General features: G+C 38.2%; 2 protein-coding genes across 9 annotated transcripts in view; one reads left to right on the forward strand and one right to left on the reverse strand.

The window, feature by feature from the left end:
• The window catches only part of Ccnt2 (cyclin T2), a 43,413-nt gene extending 29,909 nt beyond the window's left edge, over positions 1-13,504 (forward strand). For 3 of the 7 annotated variants that reach the window (XM_005390750.2, XM_013517468.1, XM_005390754.2), the window contains 4 exons: positions 2,388-2,433; positions 3,970-4,133; positions 9,158-9,228; positions 9,718-13,504. In XM_005390750.2, coding sequence (XP_005390807.1) covers positions 2,388-2,433; positions 3,970-4,133; positions 9,158-9,228; positions 9,718-11,148 — 1,712 coding nt within the window. In that variant the 3' untranslated portion in view covers positions 11,149-13,504. Of the gene's footprint in view, positions 1-1,628; positions 2,269-2,387; positions 2,753-3,969; positions 4,134-9,157; positions 9,229-9,717 lie in introns of those variants that run through there. The other 4 variants (XM_005390752.2, XM_013517469.1, XM_005390755.2 and 1 more) reach the window with 4 other exon arrangements.
• A 5,550-nt stretch (positions 13,505-19,054) lies between these two features.
• The window catches only part of Map3k19 (mitogen-activated protein kinase kinase kinase 19), a 59,233-nt gene continuing 51,296 nt past the window's right edge, over positions 19,055-26,991 (reverse strand). For both annotated transcript variants that reach the window (XM_005390756.2, XM_013517470.1), the window contains 3 exons: positions 24,835-24,981; positions 24,039-24,736; positions 19,055-19,423 (listed from right to left, as the gene is read on the reverse strand). In XM_005390756.2, coding sequence (XP_005390813.1) covers positions 19,357-19,423; positions 24,039-24,736; positions 24,835-24,981 — 912 coding nt within the window. In that variant the 3' untranslated portion in view covers positions 19,055-19,356. The remainder of the gene's footprint in view (positions 19,424-24,038; positions 24,737-24,834; positions 24,982-26,991) is intronic.

The raw sequence follows: 26,991 nt of genomic DNA on the forward strand, positions 1-26,991 counted from the left end.
CTGTTTCTTCTATTTTCCTGTTACCCATTTGAAGTGTTATATACTCATAACAACCTCTTCAGACCTTTAGTATATGTACACGTTTTTCCTATTCCTTTTTGAATAAAAATTTTGCAGTTTCATTCTTTTGCCCCCAGCCTTTTAAGTTACTCTAAGCAAAATAGGTAAGACTTTTGAAGGCCTTATTTTGTTTTTAATGTTTATCCAAATATTCTCACATTTTATTCATCCTAAATTGAATTCATTTTATAGATAGCATTTTCTGTTGATCACTGCATTTTTTAAAAAAGCATGTAGTTGGTAACTAAATAGATTTCTATCATAGTAACTCACATTATTACTACATCACTTTATACACTAGAATGTATTTAATTTATGATTTCCATTATTATATGAATTTTAAAATATAAATATACTTTATAGCACATTCTCACCCCCAGTATTACAGTATAAGTGCAGAATTATATAACTAATTATAGATGATGAATTAAGAAAAAAATTATAGTTTCATCAAAGATTTTAAAGGGCAAGCTAAGCTTTGTAAGAAAAATAGAGAACCATATAATCTGTTCTCAGTTGAGAACCTAATGATAAAAGATATTAGTTGAAGGAAAATATTAGTGTATGCTTTTTAAAATCATGTATGTATATTAGCTCAGTAAAAAATAAAACTAGATTTTAAATCATTCACAAAAGTTGCAGATTTGATACATCATACAAAAGAAAGCATTTAAATCTGATTTTGTTGTTATTACCAATGTTTAAAATGTGACATGCCTAAATTTGAGTTCAGACCATATATGTTTAATTTCATTTTGTCTGACTAACATTTCGGGTAACTATAATTATCTCTCACTCCATTAAAAAATGTTCTTTCATGTTTGGTGTCTGTTTTTCTTTGCTCTGTTACCACTTTCAACTAACAAGAACATTTCCCTTCCATTCTTAACAGTGATGGTAGACTATTGAATTAGATACATTCCTAGGTGAAAACTGCTATAGCAATTTAAAGTGATTTTTCCTTTTCTATGTTTTGATTACTTTGGGGGTAAGGGGTACATTAATTTCTGTAAAGTCCCCCCTCCATGAGAAGGTTGATATTGTGCTACTTTGGTACAGAATTGGCTATTGTCATTTTCCAGGGACCTTTCATTTCTGTGATTTCTCCTTCCCTCCCCACCAGGAAAGAATGCCATACTTAAGTCACACTGCCTCCAAGACATCTGATGCTTTGACACTCTTCCTTAGTTCAACTCTGCCAAACCCAAATCCCTTTTGTAAAACCCTTATGTTGATGATCCACATGGGGCAGCAGGGATTACAGGTGCCATGAATAAGGGGGGCTGGGATTTGAGCCCTGTTACAGAGGGGTAGCATTGAGATGAACTGATCCTAGTAGAGCAGTGTTTGAATGTAATTGGGGATAAAAATGAAACTACAGCAAGGATATTTCTGTTGGAAAGAATAATACCGAGCGGAAGAAGGGGAGGGGAAACTATTTTCAGTACCTTAAGAAGCTGGTTAAAAATTGCTTTTCTGAGCTGGGCGTGGTGGCACACGCCTGTAATCCCAGCACTTGGGAGGCTGAGGCAGGAGGATCATTGTGAGTTGGAGACTAGCCTCAGCTACAAAGTGAGCTCAAGGCCAGCCCGAACTGCACATTGAGACCCTGTCTCAGAAAGACCAAAAAAAAAAAAAAATTGCTCTTCTGTTGGGGACCAGTGTTAAAGCATCCTGACTCATCCTTGAGGACTCATATCTTCTCTAAATGTTATTCTTAATTGGATTCTATAAATTTTCTTTAAAAATAATACAGTGGAGCTTCTAATATCTACCACCTTATGATGTTCCTAGGTTGTTTATTCTGTTGATGGTTAATAGCATGAAAAACTGATGAGCAGTTTGTGCTCTCTGATTTTGGGAGGGTGGGGGTTTTGTTTTATTTTATTTTGATGGAATTATTTAAGCCAACTTAAATGACTGAGGATTAAGTCTGGCAGGCAACTCTGTATTTTGTATTAGACTTCAAAAATCTTTTCTTCTTCTTCTTCTTCTTTTTTTTTTAAATCCAGGAGAATGCTTTATTTCAACTTTTAGCTGACTAGATGCTTAACTTAGTAACAAGTTTAGCCCTTGTAACTGGCTAGCTAAAAGCAAATCGGCTTGTTTCTCAGATCTTTGGGGGATAGCAAGAAACATTTGAGTGAATGTTGTTGAAGATTTTCAGTAGTATAGAAAATGATGGCGCTCTTGTGATATTTGTAAGTAGTAAGTAAAATTTACTTTTTGTGTACAAATCTTTGAAGTTTTGTTGTGTTGAGAACTTTTTGATGGTAGCATGTTAATGCTGATAGTTTTGTCTTCGTTTTTTCTTTCTTTTCTTACAGCAAGCAAGGATTTGGCACAGACATCCTATTTCATGGCTACCAACAGGTTGTTATCCTGACCCTCTTTGTTGCACTGTTGTAGCACACTATAGCTTCCTTTAATGCAGGGCCCCCTCAATGTGTCTCTTACCCTTGTTGCAACAGGAGACTGGACCATCTACTGTGGTGGTACCTTCCTGTTTGCTTTGCGGTGTATTGTACAAGGGACTTTGGGCACAGAGGGGTTAAATGCACAATGTGAAGTGTAGTGGTGCTTTCTGATGACATATTCTCGATTTGTGAGTGCATAAGTCTAAAATTGGTAGCCTGAATAGCAGCTAAAGATTACAAAGAGCTAAACTTAAAGTAGAAACTCGAGCAACTTGGTAAGTATAAAGCTATTTCTAGTTTACAATTATAGTTAAATGACAATTTTTTTAAATTTCACATTGATCTAATCTAAATGGTCATTAAAGTTTTTTAATAAATAAATTTCTGTAACTTGGGGGTTTTCTCCAGATAATAAAAACAATAAATTAGAAGTAGTCCAGTTGTTCAGTGCCTGGGTTTGCATAAATACAATTTTTACTTCTATAAGTTTCAAAAACTTCCTTTTCAGTTTATATAAAGCAAAAGATGGTATGTTTGTGATCAGTAAACATTTCATCAGTTCTGAAAATAAACTGGAGAGTGATTTTAAAGAACTTTGAATATCTAATATATAATTCTGTTCTAGTTTGATATTAAAGATTTAAATTTGTTTTTTAAGTGCGCTTTTGAGAAAATGGACCAAACCAGTTTTGTATGGTCCTTAATATCTTGTGACCCTGATAAATTCTGTTTAAAATTTTGGATTGGCAGGTGCCAGTATATTTTCTGAAATGCATGTTGGAATTTAACCTCGGTCCCTAGAAATTCTGAAGGGGAAAAGACAAATTTTAAAACTCTGGTTAGAAAGGCTAGCCCTTCTGTGATGTGTTTGTTATCTGCCCAGTTTTTAGTATATAGTAGGAGGAGAATGTTAGTATTTTTGTAACAGTTAGCAATAATGGCCCCTGAAGTTGTTTTTCAAAAGGTAAGTTCCCTGTGGGGCTTTGTTGAAAAAAATAGCAATTTACATAGATAAGAAATAAGTTTTCTTTGATTACTAAAGAATTATATCTAAGCCACATCAAATGGTTATAATCCTTGATTATGAGTTGACATTGAAATTACTTTTACAAAGTCTTTTTAAATTACATTTTTGCCATGACATTACAAAAGAAATAAAAGTACCAAAAAATTCTATTTATGTCTAGTAATTGCAAATATACTATCTTCCTCTCTTTTTTATAAAATGCTCTGAATTTACATATACAAGTGAAATTTTTAAATGCCAATATATTAGTGATAGTAGGGTATTAATATACCGTGAGGGAAAGCATTTTATAATCTACATAGGCTTTTTTCATATTAGAATTTTTGTTACTGTTAGCTTTTAATTTAATAAGATTAAGAAAACCTAAACTTTTTTTTTTTCTTTAATCTTACTGATAAATGTTTTTCTTTGTTTTACATATTTGAATTTCTATGGCCCTCCATTTTCAAACCTGCTCCACAACAGTCTGCATCTTACGACCTTCTGTCTTCAGTACAAACCAACAGTGATAGCTTGTGTGTGCATTCATTTGGCTTGCAAATGGTCCAATTGGGAGATTCCTGTGTCAACTGATGGAAAGCATTGGTGGGAATATGTAGATCCTACAGTTACTCTAGAATTACTAGATGGTAAGTAGAGAAATTGTTTTTTACATGAGATTTTTTTTTAATTTTTCATTATGGAAAAATTTACTCTGGTTATTTATTAATAATTGGATTTCAAAAGATAAGAACTCTGAAAACATAACTATAATTCTATGATGAAGTTCATAGAATGAAAATAAGGTTCATTACTCTAATGAATAAACAAACAACTGACTATATTAACCTCCAGTGTACATACAAGATATTTAGGATTAGAACTTAATCATTAAAAAATGGGGCTGGGAATGTGGCTCGGTGGCTGCATGCCAGGCGTGAGTCCCTCGGAGCCATTCTAGCACTCCCAAAAAGAAAAAGGAAAAATACAGAGTCCATCCCAAAAAAACGCATACATACTTCAGGAAAAGAAAAACATATAAATATTTCAATACTAAATTTATAGAGACATGAGATTAATACAAGTTACCTTTGGCCTCCGCAATTACAAGAGGTGCTCAAAGAGGTGGCCATTAGCTTCCAGATATTTGTTAGTGCAGTGAACTGCTGCTTGGATAACCATGGTCATTGAGATTGCTGCACATGCATTTTCAGTTTCTCAAGACCTGCAGTATAGTGAGTTTTTTGCAATATATGACATCTTCTAGGCTCACCATGTGAGGGTAAATTCATCTGTTGAAAGAAATATACTATTTTTCTTTTCCTGATGTATATACTTTTTTTTTTTTTTTTTGGCAATAAGGCCTTTTTGAGATTTTTCAGAGAAATACTTTAAATGCTGTAGGTTAACAGGACAAGAATATCTTTTAAAACATAATTTTCAAATATGTAAATTTAGGCTCAGGGTATAACTCGGTGGTAGAGCACAAGTTTACATGTGCAAGGCCTTGCGTTTAATCACCAGCACTGCAAAGAAAAAGAAAGTGTTGCTGTAAACTCAGGAGTTGAGCGTAAACTATAGATGATACTAAACAGTAAGCTGAGATTTTTCTGGGTAACCTTTCTTGCTTTTTAGTGCTGTTGCTTGCACTATTAAACATGAATGGACAAGGGAAAATTGGGGTACAAATTCTGTCAGTTTTAATCCGAAACTTGGGGATCTCCCAGATCTGATGAGAAAAGGTTATTCTGGGGATTAGGACATTTTAATTAGGTAGTGTAGACTTCACAAAGGAAACTACACTGCTTTTGTTTGCAAATAATTTGGTTAACAAACAGAAGCAGTTGGCAAAATTTTGTTTTTGTTTACAAACTGCATCAGGTACAGACATAACGAAGGTCATCTTGCCTAACTGTAGAACAAACTAAGTTTGTGAACCAAGGTACCGCTGTGTAACACTTCTTACCTGACTGATAAAACTGAACTGGTATTATCAGATTTTCAGCCTACTTTTTTGGGGGCTTTTCCCAGTTCTTTTTACAAAATTGAGGCTAATGGAAAAACAGGATTCACATTTGTTACTGTTGCAGACATAGTGTTGCATAAAGTGAGAGAGAAGATGCTTTGGAGTTCGTTGGCTGTTAAGATCTCTGTTGCAGCTGCGCAGCTTTACTGTTGTAGCTGGAAAGCAGCTGTAAGCAGTAGGTTAATGAATAGGTAAGACTATATTCCAATAAAACTTCGTTTACAAAAACAGGCAGCAGGCCATATCTGACTAACTGGCCATATGTAGTTTGCCTGCTCCTACTATAAAATAGCTTCTTTGGGGCTGAGGGTATAGCCCAGCAGCACACAGCCTGCCTGGCAAGCGCAAGGTCCTGAGTTTAATTCCCAGTACCCAGGAAAAAAGTATAAAATAGCTTCTTTGTTGAATTCCTTCATTTTCATTTTTTCCTCCTCAAGCAGTTTCTCCCAAAGTTTGTAGTTCATATCATACTACTGCCACCTGATTGTACTGGTTTTTTTTTAGTTGTTAGACGTTCTCTCAGAGTTTATCCAGAGCAAAGAAAATCTTCAGTGAATTGAAATGACATCTGAAAACCCCATGGGGCTTTTTTTGTACTGTTTTTATCTGTTCTGTAACTTGAAAATCAGATTGTCTTATATACTGTGTTAACTTTAGCAGTTGCTAGATTAAGAAAACATAATTTTTACAAAAATAATTTATATAGATAGGAAAGTAAAACTCACAAAAAGTAACTAATCTGGGCTAGATTTCACAAAGTTACTAGGATCCTTTAAAATTTCTTATTTTTATTAGTACATGTTTGCAAAAATTACAGGAAAAGCCATGTAAAATATCTTTCCACTTCCATTCTGAGAAGGCTGAATTGCATTCATTATTGATAGCAACTTTTTGTTTTGATCACTAGAATGTTAATTTAAAATTTAAGATATATCTGAAGTTTAGCACAGTATATGAATTGTTTTTGCTGTTGTTATTTATTGAAGTAATTCATTCAATGACTTCCAGAAACAGCATTGGCTTAGACTTATAAGGATTGGGAGAAAGGGGTGTTCTCTTTTTTTTTATGATTAATAAACCCTTGCACATTGTTCTTCGGTTTGTTTTTGTTTTGGAGGTGGTTTGCTTTATGTCTTGGTTTTGTTTTTATTGTCTTTTTTAGGGTTCGTTTGGTTTGGTTCGAGAGCTGGAGATTCACTCCAGTGTCTGTCACATTTTGGGTACATGCGCTGCCACTGAGCTATACTCCCAGCTCTTACATGTGTGGTGGTTTTTATTTGTTTGTTTTATTTTGCTTTGTTTTTTTCTGAGACAGGGTCTCGCTGTGCAGTTCAAGCTGGCCTTGAACTCACCTTGTAGCCCAGACTGGTCTCAAACTTGTAACAATCTTTCTGCCTCAGACTCCCAGGGGCTGGGATTACAGTTGTGCACCACCACGTCCAGCTTACCTGTGTTTCTGGATTTAAATTTTGGAAGGCCTCCATTTGTAAACATTCTGTGGTCTTTGTGTGTGTTGCTAATTATTTGTATTAACATTTATATTAATATTGTCAGATTATTCCTCTGCTACATAAAATGTAATGGAATAGAATAAGGAAAAACAAAGGTTATGTTTTATGTCTGCTGTGCCAGGTTTTAAACTACAAACTTTATGTGCTTTTAATGCTTGACAACCAAGCTGTTAAGAAATTGAGTCAAAACAGTTTCTTGTTAAGTTTAAGTAGAAAAAAGATCTTTTTTTCAAATAAGGAACTAAAGGTCCATGCATTAGATTTTTATTTTATTCAGACTTGATCAAAAAACTCATGAGACTAACGGGAAATATTTGTGAAATTGTCAAGGAAATGAGATCTTGAAAAATTAATAGATTCTGGCTCCTTTTCACAAGCTAGTTTGGGATAGTGCCATGCTTATAAACATAATGCTGTAGGATTTTTGTATCTTCTGTGCTTTTTTGGGACATTCGTCAGTCTTGGTATTTTCCTAGAACAGTTAGCAGAAAAGGTTACTATTGGTATTAAAAAACTTTCAACTGAATCTGTAATCTCTACTGACAGAGGTTCACTCTTAATTATTGGGTTGATTTGGCATTATTATTTGAATTAATATTTGTCTTGAGAGTGGCCAGTATGTATTAGTGACCATTATAAAACTATCGTTTATCATTATCATACTACTTTGGACAAGTGGGTCATCTTACTGTAATCCTGAATTTAAGAAAACTGATAAAATTATGGCAAGAGAAATTTGCTAATGATGTTCATTTCTAGAAAATATTGAATATAGATGGAGGAAATTTTTAGCATTTAACTTTGAAATAACTTTAATCTTGAAAAAAAGTTCCTCTGTACCCCTCACCCGTATTTTCCTGGTGTTAATATGTTTTATAGTAGTATATGATTGTAAAAGCCAGGAAATTAACATTTTATGACAGTGAAACCATAGGAGCCAGGCGTGACAGGATATGGCCAGGCGTTGTGGGGCATGCCTATAATCCCAACACTCAGGAGGCTGAAGCAGGAGAATTGCTGTGAGTTCAAGGCCAGCCTGAACTACATAGTGAGACCCTGTCTCAAAATAATAACAATAATAGTGATGTTGGTGATGTAGAAACTACAGGCTATATCTGTGTTTCTCCATTTTTTTCCCCCTGTCCTGGGAACCCATGTTTTATTTGGTTAGCATATCCCTTTTGTCTTTGCCAGTCTGTGACAGTTATTCAGTCTTTCCTTGTCTTTGATGACCTTGACATTTTGAAGAAAATTGTCACTGTTTTACCGAGCATTTCTTGTTTGAGGCTTCTCAAATGTTTTCTCATAACTAAATTGAACTTGGGGGTTTTGGATAAGAATACCGCAGAAGTAGGTAATGCCCTATTTGGTGCATAAGAGAAAGGAGTACATTAAGTTGATGTATTTTACTGCTAGTGATGATCACTTAATTAAGTGCTGACCTTCTCCATTGTAAATTTACTGTTTTTATCTTTGTAATTCATAAATATCTCAGGGAAGATACTGAGATTATTCTAAAAATCCTTTGTACTCTTTTTCCCACTAACTTATAGAATCCATTGGATGGTTCTTTCCTACAACAATACTATAATTACTGGCAGCGCATAATAATATTACTGTATTATTTACCTAATAAAGATTTTTTAAGGGGCTGGGGATTTAGCTCAGTGGCGCAGCACCTGCCTGGCAAGTGGGAGGTCGTGAGTTCGATTCCTGGTACCGGAAAAAAACCAAAACCAAAAACAAACAAAATAAAAATAAAGATTTTTTAAATGGGGGAGTGTATATCTTTAATACTATCAGGTTTTTCATAGATTGCTTAAAAAAGCACCCAGCTTTGGGCTGGTGTAGTTCATTGGCACAGTGCATACCTAGCATGGGTGGGACCCTGGGTTACACAAGTAGTCCATTCTGCATATGCTAAAAATTGAATGAAGGTTGGTGATACAGCGGCATCTCAGTTCACAAATTTAATTCTTTCCATAGTTCTGCAGCCAGAATCATGGAGTTAAGTTTGTGAACTGAAGTGCCACTATAATACAGATGAGCTTATAGGGTTCCTTTTTAATATCATCCACTTGAGAGAAATAAAACCTAAAGATACCTTCTAAGTTTTAAATTTAAATTTTATTTTTAGAGCTAACACATGAGTTTCTACAAATATTGGAGAAAACGCCTAGTAGGTTGAAGAGGATTCGAAACTGGAGGGTAAGAGTATTGGCAGGATTTAATAGAATCAGTTTGTCACTTATCTAACAGTTCTATAGTTAATTTGAAATTACGTGTTCAATAATTTTCTTTTCAGTGTTCCTAAAAGCATTATTTTATGAACTACATATGTTCATAGTTTAATTACTGTGTCCAGTAGAATTTCTAAGTGTATTATCCATTTTATTTTTAAATCTCAACAGTGATTGTGATGGAAATACTATCTTTGTTTTATGAATAAGCTATAGCCTAGACAAATTACTGTCTCAAATGGTGGGCTAGGATTTAATTTGTATCTTCATTTTATAACCAGTGCTTTCAAAGCCCTCTGTTATACCTCTAAGTTAAGATCTTCATTTACTGGCAGCATAAAACCTTGAGCCCCAGGTGATTTTATTTTCATGTATTTAAAATAGAATGTCTTTAAGCAAAAAAACTCACATTAAATCCCTGTGCTGTCACTGTTTCTTTTGTGTTTTATTTACATAGGCTGATCAGGCGGTTAATAAGAAACCAAAAGTAGATGGACAAGTAACAAAGACCCCACTTCTCGGTTCATCTTTGGTCCAGAATTCCATTTTAGTAGATAGTGTCACTGGTGTACCTACAAACCCAAGTTTTCAGAAGCCATCTACTTCCGCATTCCCTGCACCAGTACCTCTAAATTCAGGAAATATTTCTGTTCCGGACAGCCATACAGCTGATAATTTGTCAATGCTAGCCACAGGAATGCCCAGTACCTCATACGGTTTATCGTCACACAAAGAATGGCCTCAGCATCAAGAATCAGCAAGGACAGAGCCAATATATTCACAGAAACAGGAGGCATCTTTGTCTGGTAGCCAGTACAACATCAACTTCCAACAGGGACCTTCTATATCACTGCATTCAGGATTACATCACAGACCTGACAAAATTTCTGATCATTCTTCGGTTAAGCAAGAATATACTCACAAAGCAGGGAGCAGTAAACACCATGGGCCGATTTCTGCTACTCCTGGAGTTACTCCTCAGAAAATGTCTTTAGATAAATACAGAGAAAAACGTAAGCTAGAAACTCTTGATGTTGATGTAAGGGACCATTATGTAGCTGCCCAGGTTGAACAGCAACACAAACACGTGCAGTCACAGGCAGCAAGCAGCAGTTCTGTAACTTCGCCTATTAAAATGAAAATTCCTATTGCAAGTACTGAAAAATCTGAAAAGTACATGGCAGAGAAAAAGGAAAAGAGTGGATCACTGAAATTACGAATTCCATTGCCACCTACTGATAAAGGCACTAGCAAAGAAGAACTGAAGATGAAGATAAAAGTTTCATCCTCAGAAAGACACAGCTCTTCTGATGAAGGCAGTGGAAAGAGCAAGCATTCAAGCCCGCATATTAGCAGAGACCATAAGGAAAAGCACAAGGAGCACCCTGCAAACCGCCATCACACCAGCAGCCACAAGCATCCCCACTTGCACAGTGGTGGTGGCAGCAGTGGCAGTAAACACAGTGCTGATGGAATACCGCCCACTGTTTTGAGGAGTCCGGTTGGCCTGAGCAGTGATGGCATTTCCTCTAGTTCGAGTTCCTCAAGGAAGAAGCTGCATATCAATGATGCCTCTCACAACCATCACTCCAAAATGAGCAAAAGTTCCAAAAGTTCAGGTAGTTCATCTAGTTCTTCCTCCTCTGTTAAGCAGTATATATCCTCTCACAACTCTGTTTTTAACCATCCCTTACCCCCTCCTCCCCCTGTCACATACCAGGTGGGCTACGGACATCTCAGCACCCTCGTGAAACTGGACAAGAAACCAGTGGAGACCAACGGACCTGATGCCAATCACGAGTACAGTACAAACAGCCAGCATTTGGACTACAAAGACACATTCGACATGCTGGACTCGCTGTTAAGTGCCCAAGGAATGAACATGTAATCATTTGTTTAGGTCAATTTTTCCTTTACTTTTTTAATTTAAAAATTGTTAGAATGGAAAACTTCCTCCTGATCTAGCAGTGGTACACCTGCTGTTTCTGCCACTGCTTCAATATTTGTAAGTGCTGCTTTATTCTTCATTTTGAAAAGAAGAGATTATAGTAAACAAGTCTTTATCTCCACATATGATAGTGTTATAAATACTGTAAAAGCATGGAAGGTGCAAAACTCAGTATTTCTACAGTTGCAGCTAAGAACATTAGGATGAATGGCTGGCTGCTTCTAGGAATATAAGATGCCTCAAGCATTCATTATTTATAATTTGAATACTGTAGCTATTTTTTGTTGCTTGGCTTTTGAATGAGTGAAAATTGTTTTCTTTTGTGTATTTATACTTGTATGTATGATTTGCATGTTTCAATGATAAAGGGATAAAACAGTATACTGACAACTGTTTACAAGAAAGTGGAGGAAAATGTACATACATTTTTGTATGTTTAGATATTACCATAAATACTCAGGATTGGAGCTGCTTGTAAGTATAACAATATACAGAATAACTTTATTTTCTCTTGTCAGAGTCCATCACTAATCTGAAACAAAGGTGGCACTTTTTCATGTTAACCTTAAACTCTAGGCCTTACTGGAAGCCGCTGAAGAGGGACACTTCACTACCAGAGGAGTATGCAGTGCCACACGTGGTCTTTTACACTGTGGGGCACTCGGTTTTTGCCTTCAGAGGTTCTGACCAGATTGGCTGCTGAAATGGCCCCTGATTTTCTGAAGGCTTGAAGAAGAAAAAAATAAAGTTTACATACTCTTGATGTGAAGTGCATTTAAATGTTTGTTGGCTTATTGCAGTATAAAACCGCTGTTACTAATTATGTGGATTACTGTGATTTGAAAACTAAATTCACAAAAACTTACATAGTGAAGAATTAGTAAGTTTTTCCTTAAAGAACTTTAACACTACGTATTTTAACAGTAAACAGGGATCACTTTTCCTTTAGCATTCAGAATGATACCATATTCGTAAATACTCTCCCCTGAAGCGTGTTTGTGTGTGATGTCATATTTCTTTTTCAGGTAAATGCAGTCTTCCTTATAAAAATGAAATTAAACCTATGCTTTCTTAGTTCTTTTATATTCTAACAATAAATAAAAAGAAAAGATCACTGACTGTGCATTGTACCTGTATTTATAGCTTATGGTTGCTATCAGGAAGCTCTGTAGAATAAAAACATCAGCCTCCAGACAAACTCCTAGCGGAGGTTTTACATTTGTTTGCACATCTCAGTATATTCCTGTTAAGGTAAAGTTTGCACAGTCATCTGACTCCTGATTGAATGATAGACTTTAACTTGTTTAAGTTTTGTTTTAAATACCAGTGGTATGGTTCTTGTCTGTTAGCTAATCTTGACTTCGTTCTGTGGTAAATCTTTGAGCTTTCAAATACCTTTGAGTTGGGTTGGATTCAACTTAAATTGAACTGAAAACTGTCTTAATTTTTCCACTGCAAATGAACTATTTTTGTTACAAAGCCACTGATATGTGCACAATTGTAACTTTACTCAAATATGTTGTGGTTGTAAATAATAGAGTTTAATCTGTGCTCTACTTTTATTTAGCAGTTATCTAAGATAACTGTGTATTATTTCATCGATGTTATTTGAACTTGGTATACTAGGAGCCTCTTTCTAGGGACTTTACCTAGGCAGCATGTCCTCACATTTGTTCTTGTCTTGCATAATGTTAGTAATCTTTGTCATTATATGTAACTTTGTTGCTCTGTACGGCATAATATTGTATCCATAAACATGGTAATTTTGATGCAGTTACACTTTTACAGTGGTACATGATCCAAGGACTAGTATAGAATTAAGCTGAGGGCAAGATGGAGGGAGGGAAGGGTAGTGTTCTTGGTAATTTAGATGTTTTAGATGTGAAACCTCTACAGAGCTATCATGTGAAACGATAATAGGGTGGTTGTGCTACTGTATAATTGGGGATAATACCAGGAATTTTAATAAGATTTTGTAAAGAATATCCAGAAAAGTAGTGAACTTATTTTCAGTATGACATAGAAGACAATGTGAATATTTAAGGTCTGTGACTATAGTTAAACTCACTAAGAATTTGAAGAATTGTTTTGAAATGGAATAAAGGTAATTTTGTTGAATCTTTATTGGTGCTAATGATGGACAGTTAAAAAGATAGTTAGTGTATATTGTTATGGATCAGTACTTATTAGTACTTCCAAAATTGAATTTGAAATGCTATGTATTAACTTTTCACTCTGTAAATGTAATCCTCTACAATGACTTTATTTATTAAAGGGGAGTCAGTTGTGATTTTTACAGGATTGTGTGAGCTATTCAAACTCTTTAACCTCTGAAAAGGATATTAAGCTTCCAAAACCACAAAGGGGATAAATGCAGAAATCCTTCTAAGTTTCATTGCCATTAAACAAAACCCTTATAATTCATATTACCATGAGTTTGCTTAAACCATCTTACTTGCATATAGTAGTCTATCGGCCTGGTCCCATTCGGCTTTACCAAAGAAAAAGACTCAGATGAGTGGACATTACCGTGAGTCTTCTTGTAAGTAGCCATAAATAAGCCAAAATAATATCAAACTTAGATATGAAATTCCACATGTGCAAAGTACTGTTAAGGTGATACATTTTTATGAGATTTTTTAAAAATATTTGAAATATTAAAAAACATTATCTTTAAACATCTTATAAAAGAGTGATTCATTTTTAAGTTGTCTTTTCCCTAGATCACAGATTTGTTACCTTTGTGAAGAAGCACATTGCAAACAAAGGCTTACTTCTACCTCTTCCAACTAGTTCTCCAATATTGAGCTGTGCCCCCTAAATATTTGCCTTAGCCACTTTAAAATGTAATTTCAGAACCAAAGCAAAGAAGTGTTCACAGAAACATTCTCAGAGGTCTACTTTTAAAAACAGGTGTAATGTGTTAATGGTTAAATATCCATTAGTGGTTAAGCCCTTGCAGTTTTCTAGTTGCAGGTTTTTTGTACTGAAAAGTCGTAGCATCCAACCCAGGTTTCTAAATTTGTACCTTCACCTTCCCTCTGCAAATTCATTTAGGTTATTTGGAGGCATTTAAAGAAAATTTCTGCCATGGTGTAGGGCTTCTTAAGGAATGTCCCGGGGTGCTGCTTATGTTACTTTGTGCTGACAGCTCATAATTACTAGGTTACCTGACTTTGTTGGCCTGTCCTCTGACCTAAAAAAAACAACTACTACAGTTGGTCTGCTTCAGAGAACCAGTGTCAGAGATTTCTCAGTTACCAGTACCTTGCCTTAAAAAGTTTTGAGCACATATTCTTTTATATTTGATAATTTAAATGTATATTCCTTAACCACCCTTAGAAATAAACAACTGCTTATATATGCATGAGTATTAAACACAGTGTGCCCACCTGATTGATTAGACATATTAGGGTTTTTCATTCATGAAAAGTAGTGGTTTTTTTTAACACAGTACCACCTGTAAAGAAAAATAGTTCTGTTCTAATCTCACCATCTCCTTTTTTTTTTGGTGCCAGGAATCAAACTCACGAGCTCGCACTTGCCATGCGGGTGCTGTGCCGCTGAGCTATATTCCCAGCTCACCGTCTCCAATTTTATCTGAACAAAGAAGCAGACTTTCTCACCTGCCATTGTGCTTATCTTGCTAGGTGACTATAATTTCTTTGCTGGGAGAGATTTGCAAGCTCTTATTATGAAGGATCCTGGATTTGGTAGTTCTCTTGATTGTATGGTCTTTCTCATGGGAAGCAGTAGGATTCACTGACCAGGCCAGAGAGTTGTCAAATCCCAGCCTCTGCAGAAACTTGAATTAACTAAATTCAAGCCCATTTATTTAAAATAGACTGATTCAGACAGATTTTTGCACTGAAAAGCAGTACCTTTTGTCCCCTGTCCAGTTAGGGTACAGGGTTATAATAGCAATATGTTAATTTGACAATTCACACCTACATGAGAAATCATTGGGCGTATGACTGTGATCAGCTGATAGAGATATAAGCTATCAAAAGTTTGTTTTGTTTTGTTTTGTTTTTAAATATACTGAGGATAGAACACAGCCACTTTCCCATCCCTTTTTTTAAAAGACCTGGAACTCGCCAAGTCACTAAATTGCCCAGGATGGGCTCAAACTTACGATCTTCCTGCTTCAGCCTCCCAGAGTGGTGGGATTACAGATGTGTGCCACCATGCCTGGCTGAAATATGCTAATTTTATAATTTGAAACATCTGTTCTTACAGCCAAGATGCTCTTGCCAGTGGAACTGAAATGCTCAGAAGTATTTCAGCATGCTTTCGTTTCTTTATTCCATTGTCAATTTGGGACCAGCCTGCTTTTGTCTCTGACTTCCTGTTGCATTATTTGCCATCATCTTTTTTGCCTGCCATATTCTTTCAGTAGGTTGGTAAGCAAGACATTGAAGGTTGCATGGCTAGGAGCAGTTCTTGTCTCATAAATGTAATTTAACCTGTTCACTTTGACCCATTAATCTCAAAAGTAAATTCCTGAGGGCTAATTTTCTTTATTTTCAAGTATTGAGCAGAAACCTTACTTAAAAGCCTTTCTATTGACATGTCTATTTAGTAGTTTAATTTGATTCGCCTATTAAGTACTGATGAGTCCATTCTTAGTGATGAGGACAATTCTATTTTTTAATTTGTGTTTGTTTTTCACACAGCTTCACTCGGTTAGAATACTTCACAAATACTAATGTGTTGTAAACGGTGATTGGAATTCTATTTTCTAAATGTACTCAGAACCCCCAAGGACAACTGAATGGGATGTCTGCTGATAGAAAAACCAGAACAGGCATATGTGTGTACTGGCATGAATTAGTCACTGAATTTGAGCTTCTCATATATAAGGAATTATTAATAAAATTTGTTTATTAACATAAATCCAAGGCTCTAACATGTCTTGTTAACGTGAATCAGAAGTAACTTACAGTCCCTGGGCAAATGTGGGAAACCTGGTCTCTAACAATTGACTCTTTATCCAAGTAACACATTGTCAGAGTACAGCTTCTGGGATTGCAGTGGTACCATATTTCATGAACCTAATTTTTTCCACAATTCTGGTTGCAAAACGAATTGAACAAGAACCAAATCAGATTTCAATATCAACGTTGAACTTAACCATTGATTTTGATTCAGTTCTTGTCCAGTTTGGGTTTTGACCAGAATCGTGGAAATAATGAAGTTCGTGAACCATGGCACACTGTATGGTCACATTAATAGTACACCCTTCTGATGTCGGTGCCCTCTCCAGCTTCCCTCTCCTCCCCACTGAATTGCCTGTGTTTTCCACGTGAAAGAAGATGAAAGCTAATTGCAGTAACTTTCCTAAAAGCAAGTTATCTCAAAAATTATTCATGAAAAACCTAGATGTAAATTCTTTATAATAAAAGGTGTTAGCGATAATAAGGACTTTCTCTGTAGTACAGTATAATACTGCAGTTTTGCTGATTGTACTGTATAGTACTGTACTTTTCTGTTACACTATAGTATATGTAAGAATTGTGCAAATAAAAAGTCATAGTTTCCTTTGACCATTTCATTGCTCTGAATATTGTAATGAACATCCTGCATCCATTCCTCATTTAAGGACCTACTCGTAGGACCGTAATTTGGTCATTAAACCAGGAATGTCTAATTCCGTTTAACCAAATTCATCAAAATCCATTGTTCCCCCTTCTTTTCTCCTCCTGTTTTCAGTTTTTAAAATTTTGTCTTAGCCCTACTATGTAATCTGCCTATTCCCTGTCCAGCACCACCTCCCGAAGTATCCTCACTAATGAACATTTGCACGGTGTTGCCACAAAATGAAAACAAGCAGCTTGGGGCTGGGGATTTAGCTCAGCGGCAAAAGCGCCTGCCTGGCAAGCGCAAGGTCGTGAGTTCGGTTCCCGGTACCAGAGGAAAACCAAAAAAAAAAAAAAAAAAAACCAAGCAGCTTGTCTTTCAAATGTCTAGGCATATACCCAAGCTCAGTTTACTCTAGTCTTGTTTTACAGATGAATTCGTAGATTTTCACAATTTTACAGCATTTTTTAAAGGTAAGTGGTCCCTGGGCCTTGAGTGGGATACGCAAGCGATTATCAGTAGATAGAAATGCCCACATCAGGACTAATTGGCGGGACCACCAGGAAAGCATTTTAAATGCAAGTTTCACTTTAAGCAGAACTAATACTTGTAATTGAAAAGTAACAACTAGGCCTAGCAAGTGATAGAGGTTTGGGCTGCTGCTTGAGCAGATTGAGCTCTTTATTATACTGCAGAAGGAGGGGCTGCTTACTACAGTGGTCTTGTAGGATAGGATTGTTACAGTCCAGATGTGGAATACTAAACAACTTCCAGTGCTCCAGAGTTTGCACTTTGCTGTATTGTGTCTGCTAATTCGGTGTAAGGGCTAACGGAGGTTAAACTTGTGATACTGTAGGCCTACCTACTTTTTAGAACTTTACTTGAGAGTTAAATTTTCTTTGGTTGAGCTGGCCAAAGAATAAAGGAGTATTTAAAAATAATAAAATGAGTTCTTTAGAGTTGCTGAAAATAGGGGCAGTTGTGCTTGGCAAATAGGATGATACTGCTGGAGGGGAAGGCAGTATAATTGCGAAGTGAACAACGAAGACCTTGCACACCGCTACAGTACTCAGAATCACAAACTGGACTTCTACCTTTGTTTACTGTGTCTCTAGTATTTTGTTTTGAGTAAAGCTTGAGAAGGTACCTGGTTTCCTTAAACTATAAACCTGTGAAAGGCAGCAGGAAAAAGAGTTTTAAAATTTGTACAAGTTGAGCTGGGCGTGGTGGCGCATGCTTGTAATCCCAGCACTTGGGAGGCTGAGGCAGGAGGATCGTGGTGAGTTCGAGACCAGCCTGAGCTACAAAATGAGCTCAAGGCCAGCCTGAACTGCATAGCGAGACCCTGCCTCAGAAAGACCAAAAAAAAAAGCCCAGCAGTTTCCCTACTGGGATTTGAATGTAATCTTCCCCCAGCCTCCCTAAATGCTGAAATTACAGGAATGTGCCACTGTTCTGGGTAGATTTTTTTTCTTTTACCTTTACAATAAAATTACATTCTTTCAGGTCATGTTGATACTTAAATGATTAAAATAAGGAATATAGTCATGCTCTTGTATCAAAATTTTTTTTAAAAAACTGCACAAATGAGAGAAATAAAATATTTTTACCTTACCTGGACTACATTTCTTCTAAAAAATTTAATTTCGACAAAGCCCGATACTAGTGTTAGAGTGCACATAACACCTTGAAGTCATGGCAGCCAATGAAACAAATTAGTAGGTGTCAGACTTAGTGGACTAATCTACAGCAATGAAGAAGACCTTATCAAAAACAGTTGAATGTAAAAGGGGTGGTAAGAATTCATACAACTTTACCAGCGTTTCAGAAGTAAAAGTTTGTAGAGTGACTTCAACAAATATGTCCTTCATTCAGATAGTGGTCGGTCCTTCAAAAAGTTTTTGTGCTGACTCATCCTCCCTCTAGATCAGGCAAAAGTCCCACCAGCCAGTTTAGTCTTAACTAGTAGCTTTGCATGTGTGGTCAGGACCTGATTTACTCTGCAAAGAAGTGAAAGCTGTCAGATCATACTATGACTAACTTACCTGGGAAGCAGCCAGAGTTTAGGGCACCACCCTAAGTATTCCAACTTACCAGAAGATAGTCAGATGGAATCCCAAGGCCTTTAGCTCCTGTTAGGCCTTGAGGTTCCTGGAATCCTTAAGGTTAAGACTAGTGCTGAAGATAATCTAGAATCTCTTCATTTACCTTCCCACCTCACAGTCTCCTTTGCAATAATTAAGTGTAATTACCATGCAAGATGATATAGGTTCTTTGTACGATTTATTTAAAACATGACAGGAAAACTGAAAGGCCAGAAATTAAAGGAAATATATAATGCAATAGAGATGGTAGTTCCTAGTTAAAACTGTAAACACTGGAATAGGTTCTCATTATTTAAAATATTCCTCTTATACATACGATAACACCTCAAGCTTGAGGATGCTAATATGTAAGATTTTTAGTGACTGCAGAATCTGGTTAAGAAATTGAAAGAAGGATCTCAACCATCATTCTCCACAGCTAAGCAGTAACCATTTATATGGCCCTGGGAAGGATCTTGTGTGTTCACTGATTTCTCTTCAAAAAAGAATGCTTCAGAAGCTGGAAAGCAGAAGGTCGCTCATGCTGGTCCCTAGGAAGGGGAAACAACATTAGAAGTGGCACCCGGTAAAGTGACAGCCAAGATCTACTTGATTCAAATGTAGACTTTAAAGACGTAACTACAGCCACTGACAGTCCAGCAGAGTTGAGTCCAGGCTCCAGTTTTTAGCTGTGTAAGCTAAAGTCCTCATCAGGAAAATGAAAACAATACCTACTTCACCTGGAGAAATAGTATATATACAGCATTCTAACACTGGCACAGCAGGGAGTCAAAAACTATTGTGATTCAAAACTAGGCTTTACTTTTCTATTGCACTTTGTTCAATTTGGGGTGTAACTTAGAGTTCACACTTTGAGGGTATGGTACAATAAGCACTTAGCGTAAGATTTACTTCCAGGATTTAGAGTATTAGAATCCAGGCGTAAACCCAAGTGTAGTGGCACACACCTGTAATCCCTGCACTCTCAAGACTAAGGCAGTAGGATTGCTGAAACTTCAAGGCCAGCCTGAACTACATAGCAAGACTTGCTTCCCCCCACCAAAATAAAAGCCAGAAGTGAAAAGACTAAAAAGTAGACATGTAGGCCGGGTGTGGTGGCACACGCCTGTAATCCCAGCACTCGGGAGGCTAAGGCAAGAGGATCACTGCAAGTTCAAGACCAGCCTGGGCTACAAAGTGAGCTCAAGGCCAGCCTGAACTGCATAGTGAGACCCTATCTCAAAAAAGACAAAAAAAAAAGATACGTAAGCCAAGTGTGATGGCACACACCTATATTCCCTGCTAATCAGAGGACATGGGAAGGAGGAATGGGAGTTACAGGTGAAGGAATCTGACTGCCACCACCCTCTCCCATGCTTGTGCATCTGCTAAGGATGTCCGATGGGTTGCTAAGGCCCAAAGAGCACACCCATAACTCCTGTCATTATCAGCCTTGCTCCTGACAAGCAGCCTCAACTCCCTGTATGTTCTCTAGCTTTGTCCCTGGCAGGTAACCTCAGCTTTTCACTGAACTCTCCCCTTCAGACGTCCTATTTTGACTTTTCCCTTTCATAGTCTCCATTTATGCCCATGATCCTATAAAAGAATTTATAGCCTACACGAGTTACCTGGTCTGACCTCTGTGCCAGGGTGGTCTCAGGCTTGCTCTGGAATGAACCTGTCCTGTTGAGCTCATACCTTTGTTTTCTTCCTCCTTTTTTCTTAACAGGCCAGCGGGGGCAATTTAGTGAGATGCTGTCTCAAAACTAAAAAGCTGGGATGTAGCTCCGTGGTAAGTGTGTACCTAGCATCCACCAGACCCTAGGTTCAATCCCCACTACCACAAATAATAATTTCCTAAACATTTTTAAAATGTGCTTTGGTTATTGAAATAATCCCATTTGAGCACTCTTGGATGAGCATAGATAATTGGTCAGTACTGTTGTACTTTAGGCTTTTCTTCAAGAAATTAAAATCTTGCCAGGTATGGTGGTGCATGCCTGTAATCCCAGCACTTAGGAGGCTGAGGCAGGAGGATCATTGTGAGTTTGAGACCAGCCTGGGCTACAAAATGAGCTCAAAGCCAGTCTGAACTGTATAGCGAGACTCTGTCTCAAAAAGACAAAAAAACTTAAAGAAATTTTTTTAAAAATCTTTTTAAAAATATAAATAAAATAAAATCTTTTGAGGCCAAGTGTGGTGGCCCATACCTGTAATGCCATCACTCAGGAGGCTGAGGCAGGAGGATCGTTGCAAGTTTGAGACCAGCCTGGGCTACAAAGTGAGCTCAAGGCCAGCCTGAACTGCATAGTGAGACCCTGCCTCAAAAAGACAAAAAATAAAAATAAAATCTTTTGGAAATGTATTGTTCAGTAAGCCAGCCAGATGAACTACTGAAACAGTCAACAGCTACAGTCGTCTATTTCAAAGGCATTGTCTTGGTTAAATTGCCTTTTTATTTTGCAGAGTACTGTGGATCAAACCGAGGGCCTCACATACTAGGTAAAAGCTTTACCGCTAAGCTGCACCCCCAGACATTTGTTTTGAATAGCTATTGTATTTTTTCCCTGCAAATGCCCATAATGTGACAAGCCTCATGAAGTTTTTGGTTGATTTTTTGGTGATGTTGGGGATTAACCTCAGGGCTTTGAGCATGCTAAGAACATGCTCTATCACTAAGATATCCTCAACCCTACTTTTCCCCCCAACATTTGTTATCCCCTCAATCCTTACCATTTGGCCTACTGCTTATAGGAATCATCCTCTTGAAATTAACCAGATCTAATGAGCTCATCTTCCTTGCCATCTGTAGCATTTGATTTTGTTTTGTTTTGTTTGTTTGTTTTCCAGTACCGGGAATTGAACTCACGACCTCGCACTTGCCAGGCAGGCGCTGTGCCACTGAGCTAAATCCCCAGCCCCTATCTGTAGCATTTGAAGTGCTCACTCTTCCCTCCTATCGGAAACTGTTGGGACTTAACTGTGATGCTGGAGGAAACTCCTCTCGTTCCCTCTCGCTGTGCCTGCTCCTTTCCCCACTCACATTTACATGCTACATTTGACTCTATGCATATTATTTTTTCCTTGTGCATGTTCAAAAATATTTTTCCCAGTCCTCTAATTTTTTCAAGAGTATAGCTAACAACCTTGTAAAGATTTTGTTGTTATGTGGTGCTGGAAATTAAACTCAGGGCCCTGTGAGCTATACTTCCAGTCCCTATAAGGCTTTTTAAATGCGTGCCTCTGTTTTTTGATGGGTTTGTTTGTTTGTTTGTTTGTTTGTTTGTTTTTGTTTGGTAAGGCAGTATCTCAGTAAGCTGCTTGGCCTGGCCTCTTAACTTGTGATCCTCCTGACTTACTCTGCTGAGTAGTTGGGACTACTGGCCCATAATACTGCACTAGCTTTGTACCTCCAATATAATTGCTTTTTGGAGCTCTAAATGTCTTAGAGAAGAGGCAAGAGGCTTTTCAACTTCTTTTCTCTATTCCTCTCTCACATGTGTTTCTGCCATTATCCACACTCAAAACCATGAAATCAGCTAGGCGTAGTGGCGCACGGCTGTAATCCCAGCACTCAGGAGGCTGAGGCAGGAGGATCCTTGCGAGTTCAAACCCCAGCCTGGACTACAAAGTGAGCTTAAGGCCAGTTTGAACTGCATAGCAAGACCTTGTCTCAAAAAGACAAAAAAAAAAAAAAAAAACCCTATCATCCTTCTCCATTATCAAGTCTTAATTCACCATCTTCTAAAATGTTCTTGTATCTTCTTTACAGTCTCACTGGTTCTGCCATCAAAGTCTAAACTCTGGATTCCTAACTTGTCTTCTAGACTCAAGCAGTGTCCATTCCTGGCCCGTCAGTACACTGCCATCTGATCTGCCATCCAACTTACTCCTGCCTCAGCATCAGGTGAGATGCAGGAGTCTTTAGGGTCTTTGCTGTAGAATTTCAGGAGGTAGTTACGTGTGTGTGTGTGTGTGTGTGTGTGTGTGTGTGTGTGTGTGTCACTAGCTGAAGTGCATTAGTGTTCTTCCTAATGATTATTAACTAAAGAGTCCTAGTTGTGTGCCTCGTAGACTGGTAAGCAATGCATATGTGCCATTCGCTTAACCTTCATAATTCTGTTTTTTAGCAGCACAAATTGTGTATTGCTTTGTTTATGAAGCAACGATTCAAAAGGAGAGTCATAAAAAATTCCACTCTCTCTCTAAAGCTCTATTTGTGTATGTAATGATAACTTGGAAAAAATGAGAATGGTCAAATGGTTTCAGACTGAGAGTCAATAATAGATAATTGTTAAACGCGAAGCAACTACTGTAATTTTAGAGCTAAGACAGATCACATCTAGTACTGGTCCATATGATGTCCCCAACACCATATGTCCCTTTTGTGGCTTTGTTTTTTGTTTTCAGGGACATGGGCAGTTCTGTGCCGGGGGCTCTGTTCACAAAATCCACACTGAGATAGCTGAGGTTTTTCCGCATTTAGCAGGGCCCAGAGCTACACCCCTGGAGTTCATATTCCTGCCATGGTCCATGTGTTCATCCTGAAGTCAACCAGGACAGGCTGACACGTGTGTGCTGGGAGAGGGAGGCAGAGGGACACGTTTCTCAGCAGACAAGGAGAACTGTGTATTCTGAGATTCAGTCAGAAAGGCAAAATGAACCCCCAGGAGTTAGGGTATAGGTGTCATACGTGCTTGCTAAAAGGTTAGGTGCTGGAATCTTGCATCTAAGGATAAGAAACACACTTCTTTGGAAGACAGGAAACTGAGTCTCAGCCTTACGTGTATTTCAGCTAAATGTAATACAGTGAGTGATTTTAGGATGCCCTGCATCATCCTAGTTTTAATGGCTGAGTTCTAGCTCCATATGCCCGTTGATAGATAAATAGATCTTTAGCAAATTTTGCAAACCCACAGTTCGGGGAATTATTGTTAGGACCTGATAATACATTTAATTAGGGCAATTTCTACTTGAAGCACCGCCCCCCCATACCTGATACAAAAATGCCAATCACCCAATGCAATTAGTCATGAGTACTCTCGGCACAAAATCACTCTACTTGATTTTGTAACTGAAACAGCACATAATGGGCCACAAATTCCGAGGGAACGTCAACTGCTTGGAGCCTATGCCTTTATTTTCTTCCTGTTCTCTGTTTCTTACCTGGTTAGGCACATGCGCACAAAGTCTGCTGCATTTTCTGAGAAGTGGTCTGGCAAAGGAGGCATCAGCCCTCGGTGTGCTCCAATATAAAACATGGCTGCCATCCTGTCCATGGAAGCCAGTGGAGGCTTCCCTGTGGCCATCTCAAACACAGTGCAACCAATGCTCCAGATATCTGATTTTCTTCCATAGCCAGACTCATTGATGACTTCTGGGGCCATCCAGTATGGAGTTCCATGCATGGACTTCAGCATGTCGCTGTGAGTGCCGTTTAAGCCTGCCCAGGCCAAGCGCTTGGCGCAGCCAAAATCAATCAGCTTTATTATTCCAGTTGGCATTAGCATAACATTGTTTCCTTTGATATCTCGATGTACCACACAGTTCTCATGGAGATAAGCAACACCTTGCAGAATTTGTTTGGTATATTTACAAACTACCATCTCAGGCAACGGCCCAAAACGGCTTATAATACTAGAGATTGAGCCACCAGGAACAAACTCCATGAAAATGCTTACAACGTTCTCTTCCAAGCATGTCCCCAAATAGGCCACAATGTTAACGTGTTTCAATGCTTTGAGCAAATCTACCTCTTCCTGAAGTTTCCGGTATTCCCTCTCAGTAGCCAATTTATCAGAGGTATCCAAAGCTACTTGTTTTACCGCTACTAGCTGCCCTTGGCTAGTGAGACCACAGTAGACCTAAAAGCAAACAAATACCTTATTACTGCATTTAAATGAGATAGTAACACATTCACAAAGAAAGGTCAAGGAGGGCTGGGAGTGCTGGTTTAACTTACCGTGCCGTAGGCTCCCTTCCCAAGGATCTCACCCTTGGTCCACAGGATAGATTCTTCATGCTTTAAACTATTTTCAGAAAACATCCTTTCATTTGAGGTCAGACATTTCTCCTCCCTGTCACATATCCTGAAGCCATTACTATACCTCTGGAGAGATGAGACAAAAAGAAATATCATCATTAAACTGAGTCTTTGGAATGGAGAGAGTACAGTGGTCTTCCTTTCAAACGCACCTGCTTGTGGTTATTCTCACTGTTGATAGGCAAGTTCTGGACCTCCAGATTTGCCAAAATGACCACATAAGCAGTACTTGGTTAATAATAGCTTCTCTAAGTTTTGTCCCTGTTTCCAATTTAGGACCAACCACAGAATTCCAACTATGTTCCTGTAACTAATCTCATAGCATGCTGCACTTCCAGTTAAGCAGCTGACTTTCCCACATCAACAGTCTCCAGTTAGGACACCTCTGAAGCCCTCTCTTTTTCCCCCGCCATAAACCCTTCCCACTCCTCAGCCTACCTGTGTGTCCCTACCTGTGTTGCAAAACAGATCAGTTTCTCTCTTTCTCTCTCTCTCTCTCTCTCTCTCTCTCTCTCTCACACACACACACACACACACACACACACACACACACACACACACAAAGAGCTATAACAAAGAATTTAAATAGCCATGACCAACAAAATTGAATCCAAAGACCTTTGGTACTCTGAAGAGAATGCACAGACCAGCAGAATCAGTTGTTAGACATACAGCATCTCAAGCTCCAGACAGACTGAATCAACATCTACATTTTCATGGGATCCCCAAGAAATTCATGTTCTTCTTTAGTTACTTCCTTTGTTACTGGGACAAAATACCTGACACCCGTAACTGAAGGAAGGGGAAGTCTATTTTGGCCCATGTTTCAATCCAGTCTTGCTAGTGCCAATGCTGGACTGCATGGCAGAGGGTAGGGCAGAGGATGGCGGCTCAGGCCAGGGCGGTGGGGAAACAGAACAAGCAAGGGACAAGCTGAAGAGGGAGATAAACCCTTCCAGGCCATGCCCTCAGTGACCCTCTCCTCCAACCAACAGCAAACAACATAGCTCTAGCACCCCATAGTCCAGTCACCTGCCAAGCACATGAAGATTTGGGGGCCATTTTCAACCTAAACTAGTAAGCCTTGAGAAGCACTGCCTGGAAGTCAGGGGAAAAAGTATCCCTCTGAGGAACGTAGACCCCTTTCCCCAAATGTTTGATCAGGACCAAACCTTTTCATTTTGATCTCCTCTACTAGTAATCTTTTTTTTTATTATTTTTTTTGTTTTCTTGTTTTTTTTTTTTCCAGTACCGGGAATCGAACTCACAACGTTGTGCTTGCCAGACAGGCGCTGTGTCGCTGAGCTAAATCCCCAACCCCTTTTTATTATTTTTTTAGTACCAGGTCTCGAACTCCAGACCTTGTGCTTGCCAGGAAGGCACTGTGCCTGCTGAGCTATATCCCTGGCCCTCTACTCGTAATCTTAAAAATAAAAAGGATGTTGACACAGAGATCCTTCCTTGTGATTGTCCATGTGCCATCAAAGCTACCTGGATCCCCCTTACCCATTTTTTCATTTCTCTATATAGAACAAAATTTAGTACTGCTTAGAAAAGAAAAGGTCCTAAGGGTCAGTGCTACTTTTTGGTTTTGTGATGCTGAGATTGAATCCAGGGTGTGGTGCATGCTAAGCAAGGGCTCTGGCACTGAGCCACACCCACAGCGCAAATGTCCGTTTTTTTGCAGCTTGGAATGATGGTCTAATTACACTTGCTGGCTTGTTAGCACCTCTTCCATTTGAAATGGCAAGTTTGTAGGCCCATTTGGGACACACACGTGTGCACACACCGTACCCACTTCTCACCCCAGCCTGGCAGCTTCTGTAAATCACTATCTACCTCTAAGCAAGGACAAAGTTCACCCTGCAAGGACAAAGTCCACCCAGAGAGCGAAGCTGGAGATTTAGGATGACCAACATGCCCCACTGTGTAGTGCTTAAGGGTGTGGAGCTGGCGTCAGGATGCCTGAAAACACCACCTACTGGCTCCATGATCTTCTAAACCTCAGTCTCCTCATTGACAATATGGGGACATATTTGTACCCATGGTATTTATAGAACTATTTTTTGTTTGTTT

Source organism: Chinchilla lanigera, unplaced genomic scaffold, assembly GCF_000276665.1.
Source record: "Chinchilla lanigera isolate Chin_1 unplaced genomic scaffold, ChiLan1.0 scaffold00039, whole genome shotgun sequence".
Classification (NCBI taxonomy): Eukaryota; Metazoa; Chordata; class Mammalia; order Rodentia; family Chinchillidae; genus Chinchilla; species Chinchilla lanigera.